The sequence below is a fragment of the Gloeophyllum trabeum genome (assembly GCF_000344685.1).
Source record: "Gloeophyllum trabeum ATCC 11539 unplaced genomic scaffold GLOTRscaffold_00002, whole genome shotgun sequence".
Lineage (NCBI taxonomy): Eukaryota > Fungi > Basidiomycota > Agaricomycetes > Gloeophyllales > Gloeophyllaceae > Gloeophyllum > Gloeophyllum trabeum.
Window position 1 is genome coordinate 399,466 of NW_006920411.1, and position 6,151 is coordinate 405,616.

Below are 6,151 nucleotides of genomic sequence, written 5' to 3' on the forward strand. Positions count from 1 at the left end.
TTGCTATGAGGAGAATAATGTGGCATGTAATCTACGTCGACGGATTTCGTCCACATAACTAGCCACGGAAATTCTCGATGCCTTGCCGCGACCGGTGAGCACATCACATGACCGTGGTCCCGGATCGCCGGCCATCATTGCTTCCTCACTCTTTTGGACGCGCTCAATCGAACGAACAGACGAACGGACGAACGAAATAAGAATTGAGCAGCACTTCAGACGCGTCCGCGAGATTGCGCGGCGGTCACGTGACAAGCTTCCTTAAAATAGCAATAATATTTGCAGTCACTCGCTATTGCGGACGCGTCTGCGGGATGCCTGCGGGCCCGCAACCATCCACTCTTCGTTGGACAATGTGTCGGAAGCTACCAAACGTAGCTTATGCGTGTCTACGAACCATTGGGTACATTGTTGAGGAAACGGGCTCTGTTCAGGTTCCATCGTCAACGCTAAGCTTATCAAAGTCGCTTAACGCGAATGTGCCGGCCCTAAATTAACATACTAGTACATTGTGGGCGCCAAATAGCCACCAACAGACGCGTCTCGGCTAATTATACCACATATTGCCTGTCCATCCTCCACCACGCGCAACGACCTGGTATGGCACGTCGAGCCGTCAGCCCAGAGTCCGACGACTCACATAAGGAGAATACTGGCCCAATGGCCGATGAACACGGCCACTCGGTGAAGCTGGAGAAGCAGAGTTCGAAGCGAGAGAACTTACGCGCTCCCACTCAGCGGCGGGCTGTCGACGCGCAAGACGAAGCGGAGCAGGACGAGCAAGCTACCCATGAGGAACGGGATGATGATGATGAAAAAGATGACGACGACGAGGACGAAGACGAGCAGGGAGCTGGTTCTCCTAGGGGTAACAAACGAGCCAGGATCAATACCGACGGTGACGGCCGGCCAATCAAGAGTGAAAGCAAGGGAAAGCAGAGAGAGTATATGGAACTGCCACGAGATGACGACGGGTGAGCACGGTGTGCCTCTAATCCTCAGATAAACTTGGTTATTTATAGTCTGCACTAGATACATTCCGGGATCCATCGTTCGTGTCCAGCTCCATAACTTCGTAACCTATGACTACGTCGAGTTCAACCCCGGTCCGTACTTGAATATGATCCTCGGCCCTAATGGTACCGGAAAGAGTAGTATAGCATGTGCTCTCTGCATTGGGCTGAACTTCCCTACCAGTGTGAGTGTCCCTAAATTCTGGTATCCAGCGTTTCTTACCCCGCCTCCAAGATCCTCGGCCGTGCATCCGAGTTGAACTCTTTCGTGAAGCTCGGCACCGACAAAGGTTATGTAGAGATCGAGCTCAAGGGCAAGAAGGGTCAAGGCAACTTGACCATCCGACGGAACCTGTCCGCGGACTCAAAAGGATCTTCGTTCTCTATTAATGGTCAGCCTGCAAGCGGCAAGGAGGTGACAAGCAGGATTGGAGACTTGAACGTTCAAGTTGGGAACTTGTGGTAAGTATGTCTGGGTTCTCCACTATCACCCCGTGCCAATGGCCTCCGAGTTCTTTCTTGCCGCAAGATAAGGTCGCAGAGTTCGCGAGGATGAGCCCTCAAGAGCTGCTGCGTCAGACCGAGAAAGCCGCCGGAAACGAGAATCTCAGCGCATGGCACGATACGCTTATCAGTTCCGGCAAGGAAGCATCCCAGCTTAAAGAGGCACGCCCTTTTCGTCCATCTGACTACATTTATTCACTCACCGTGTGCTGGTAGATGCTCGCAGGCGAGAAAGCGCAGTTACAGACGATGGAAGAACGTAATGATATGCTCAAGAAGGACGTCGAGCGGTACAATGAACGCAAGAAGATCGAGCAACGGGTTAGCTGCCTGCATGGCTTCTGTAATGATCTACACTGATTATTGTCTGCGCCGTCCAGATTGCAGTCCTGGAGCTTATTTTGCCCGTCAAGGAGTATAGCGAGGCCTTCAAAAGGTATCAGGAGACGAAGGCCGAACAGAGGCGGCTGCATGCGGAGGTCCAGCGGCTCAAAAATCGGAATGCGCCTGCCCATGACTTGTTGGAGTGAGCACATCTCTCATTTTCAGGTTTCAGGTGTCCGAGGTAACATGTGTGACCAGGAAGCTCAAGAAGCGCTACAAGAAGCTTAACCAGGACAGAGAGGACAAGAAGAAAGTCGCGCGCTCCAAGTTCGAGGCAATGAGGAAGAAGTACGATGATGGAGACGCATTGGTATCGACAGTCTACTCTCACATCTTAAGCTCTTCTCACCGCGCAGCCAGGAAACTGAAGTTCAAAACCTGATGAATAAGCTGGACAACTTGAAGAAAGAAGAGAGGGAGATTGCCAAGAACATAGCGGAACTCGAGCGTAAAATCGAGAAGCTTGATCACGACATTGCCAACCCGCCAGACACGGAAGATATTGATGCTCTCAATGCAGAATTGGTCAGTTCACGATATTTCAATAATGGCGTCTCCCGGAGTTTGATATCGGTCACTGCCTATAGAAACTAAACGCCCAAGGCCAGAGGGAGCTCGCCGCGAAGCAGTCACAACTGCAGGACCGTCAAAGGACTCATGCCGATGAAGTCGCGAAGTGGAAAGCTGATATCAGTAACGCGCAGCAAGGGTATGTGGTCCTTCACAGGTCTCTACGCTGCATTGGCTGACGTAGGACTCGGTTGGCAAGTATAAATCGCCTTAACGACGTCCACCACCAGAAACTGCAGGCACTGGCAAGATGGGATAGAGACTGCGCCGAGACAATCGAGTGGCTTAGGCAAAACCAGCATAGATTCAAGATGCCGATCATCGAGCCCGCTGCAATCAGTTGTACAGTGCCCAATAAAGCATATGCGACGGCCGTCGAAGCCTGTTTCGGTGCCACACAGATGAAGGTGCGTTTACGGCGAGATTTGGGAAGGTCCTCAGCCTGACACGGTTGCAGACCTTCGTTGCTCAATGCGAAGAAGACTATGAACTTCTGAATCACCTTGTTATCGATACAGATAAAGCTCTTGGCCGGAGGGCACGAGTCCCTACTTGGTTCCGCCCTCATTCGGAGGCAAGCCTTGTACCACCACCCTTGAGTCCAGAAGAAGTGGGTAATGCCATATCTTCTAGGGAAGTAACTTGTCTCATCCGCGTTAGATGGCCGCCATGCACTTTGATGGCTACGCGATCGACTACGTCGATTGCCCTGAAGGCTTGAAGTGGTACTTGAAGAAGGAAATGCAGCTGCACCGGACGGTACGTTTTGGATCCATTCTTTCGCTCGGTGGCGAGCTTGACACTCTTTAGGCCATTGCTCTGGACGGCAGTAAAGTCCCTGTTGCTCAAGCCATGGACCTGGTTTCTCGTCTCGGACCTCGTGGCGAAGGCGGCGGTGCCAGTTTCATCGCTGGCATGACCATGAACCGGGTCGCCCGGTCAAGATACGGGAAGCGACTGCCTCAGAACAGCACCGGCGACATTAGACCGGCCAGGAACTTTGCACAGGCTTCTGGTATGTGCTTCAACTTGATTGCATGTTAATCGAGCACGCCATCTGAAACCGTGGTGTAGTTGATCAAGAACAAATGCGACGTCTCGATCGACAAATAGCTACCGCCCGAGAGAACCTGGCAAGGCTTGATGAACAAGTCAAGGAGCTCACGGACTTCGAGGCCCAGATCCAAGCGGAAGGCAAGGAGAAGAAAGCCGTGCATGTCAGTCGATGGCGCTAAGCTGTCAAGGGCCTGATACTGACTTCCGCTGTGTAGGACGATCTGGTAGCCCGGAAACGAGCCATCCAAGAAATTCAGACCAAACTGCAGCGGATGCGACTCAACCGAGGTCTGTTTCACGCATTGGTTATGTTGATACCCGGAAATATTCACTCAATGCAGATAATGCCCAAACGCGGCTCGAGGAGTTACGCAATAAGCCCCCGATGACTGAACGTCGGAAGGAGCTCAAGCAGAAAATTCTGGTTAATTGTCAGAAACGAGCTAAGCTTGCCCGAGAATACAATGTAGGTGCTTTGCTCCTTTTCAGATCCGCTCAGGTTCCAATAAACCGCGCAGGATCTTGCCCGTGCTGCTATCAAGGAACAATCCGACGCCACCCGAATAGGCTTGCAATACCTCCAAACTGGCTCGAATATCTCTGCCCTGGAAGCGCTGGTCAAACAGCACGATGAGGAGTTCGACAAGACGCTCGACGAATATACCAAAGGTGAGCCATCTGTAGGCCTCAATGGAAGATATTTTTGCTGAATTTGTACTCTCGTAGCCGAGAAGCTGTTCCTAGCCGCCAAGGCGGAGTCTAAGGAGAAGTTGGACATAAGCAAGGCAAGATTGGATGCCGCTGACGACGAGATCCGAGAGCGCTTCCGGGAGATGGAGCAGGTGCGTAGAGCCATCTTGAGAGTGGCTTCATCCGTTGAACGATCATCGTAGTCCGGACAAGTAAATCAGAAGAGCGTGGAGGATATCCAGACAGATCTAGAAACTCAGCGCGCTGAGTTGTCCATGAACCTGAACACTAACGCTTCGGTCATCGAGCAGTACGAGAGGAGGAAGGAGGAGGTACGTTATCTGCCACTTGCGGCGGGCCGGGACTGATCTCCGCCATCTCTAGATAGAGAGTTTGAGTCAAAAAATCGAGCAGCGTGAGAGAAGGATAGCAAAGATCGAGAGAGCAATCAAAGCCGCGCAGGTGGGCTTCTGCTTCCAGGTCTCCTGGCTGCAGTCTGCTCATTACATTTTTCAGGATAACTGGGAACCTGCACTGGAAAGACTGGTTAATAGTATTGGGACGAAGTTCTCCGCTGCTTTCGACAGTGAGACAGGATTCAGCCTCAACTCCAGCCCTCGCTAACTGTTCCCTAGGGATCGGTTGCGCTGGTGAAATCAGAATCAGCCGCGACGAAGACTTCGAGAAATGGGCCATTGATATCCTTGTCAAGTTCCGGGATAGCGAGAAGTTGCAGCTATTGACAGGTCAAAGACAGTCTGGCGGGGTAATTCACCATCTATCCATCTAGAAGTCTCCGAGCTGACATCTGAGGGGCAGGAACGTTCTCTGACTACGATTATGTACCTCATGAGCTTGACTGAAGAAGCACGGGCGCCATTCTCACTGGTTGACGAGATCAATCAGGTACGTTCCTAGCGACTACTCAATGGCTTGCTAACGAACCCTGGTTCCAGGGTATGGATGCACGCGCCGAGCGGGCCGTTCACAACGAACTCGTCGAAGTCACCTGCAAACCCGACAGCCGGCAGTATTTCCTCATTACCCCCAAGCTCCTTCCAGATCTGCGGTACGATGAACGTATGAAGGTTCTCTGCGTAAACAATGGCGAGTGGTTGCCCGAGGAGAGAGGCTTGGGCAACATGAACAACTTGATCGACACGTTCCTACAGCGTCGTAGCCGTTCCAACGCCAGTGCATAGAGGACTTATGCTACCACTGACACGGCGGGCAAAGCAGGTGTCCTTTTTCCGGACGGCAGGAAAAAGGACACTATGTCCTTTCACGGCGACCATCAGTGGGTCAGGAAGTAAATCTGTCACGATTGCGTCATGGTCGTGACAATGGGTCACGCAGTCTGCATTTATAATATGAAAAACCCTCGGACGCTCAGTTTTACAAAGCGAAGCATGCCATATGACCCGATAGGTGACTTTCCGTCCATATTCGGACCTTAGGCTCCCATCCGAGCCGTAACATCACACTTCGGCAGCTACCATCTCGGACCTCCAGCAGCGTCTACTTAGGTGGCACTGGGCAGAGTACTGTACTTGCATGGTTTTTGTATCCATCAGCAAGCAAGGTGGAATGTACTCTCATATCTCCATGCTCAACACTGTAGAGCCTGCCAGAGTTGAAGTTTGTGAATATCAGATGAGATTTGAGACCTGGTAGCTACGAAGTTGCTTGCTATGCGATCTGGACGCACACCATGAATCGTCTCGGACGGTTCTCAAATACAATGGAACAGCAAGCCGAATAAGCGAGCCGCATACAGGCGTGCTTTGGTGATCTCGACTATACGATGCTGAGGCAGATATGTCGGAGCAGTCGTTTGACCGGCAAAATCAAGGATGCATCGGCCATGAATAGTCGCTGGCGAAGGCTTGCACATATCTCCTACCGGATGGCACCACTGCCTGCAGTATCAGATG

General features: G+C 51.9%; 1 protein-coding gene across 1 annotated transcript; it reads left to right on the forward strand.

Annotated features, from left to right (window-relative positions):
• The first annotated feature begins 603 nt into the window (after nt 1–603).
• Nucleotides 604–5,457, forward strand: GLOTRDRAFT_69875 (P-loop containing nucleoside triphosphate hydrolase protein). Its single transcript, XM_007863825.1, has 24 exons — nt 604–974; nt 1,033–1,198; nt 1,249–1,475; nt 1,526–1,679; nt 1,734–1,838; nt 1,898–2,043; nt 2,100–2,211; nt 2,262–2,426; nt 2,489–2,610; nt 2,671–2,878; nt 2,929–3,081; nt 3,132–3,230; nt 3,282–3,486; nt 3,546–3,688; nt 3,743–3,815; nt 3,869–3,993; nt 4,046–4,196; nt 4,254–4,369; nt 4,421–4,549; nt 4,602–4,679; nt 4,734–4,803; nt 4,853–4,983; nt 5,037–5,123; nt 5,174–5,457. The coding sequence occupies exons 1-24, from the start codon at nt 661–663 to the stop codon at nt 5,417–5,419; spliced, it is 3,525 nt and encodes a 1,174-aa protein (XP_007862016.1). The 5' UTR covers nt 604–660; the 3' UTR covers nt 5,420–5,457.
• Nucleotides 5,458–6,151: the final 694 nt, after the last annotated feature.

What these genes read in the sequence shown, in the direction of transcription:
- GLOTRDRAFT_69875 (XM_007863825.1), top strand. Translation starts at nt 661, where the DNA reads ATGGCCGATGAACACGGCCACTCGGTGAAGCTGGAGAAGCAGAGTTCG. An exon ending in GTTCAAGTTGGGAACTTGTG is followed by an intron (nt 1,476 to 1,525) that starts GTAAGTATGTCT and finishes ATGGCCTCCGAG; the next exon opens with TTCTTTCTTGCCGCAAGATA. An exon ending in AAGCATCCCAGCTTAAAGAG is followed by an intron (nt 1,680 to 1,733) that starts GCACGCCCTTTT and finishes GTGTGCTGGTAG; the next exon opens with ATGCTCGCAGGCGAGAAAGC.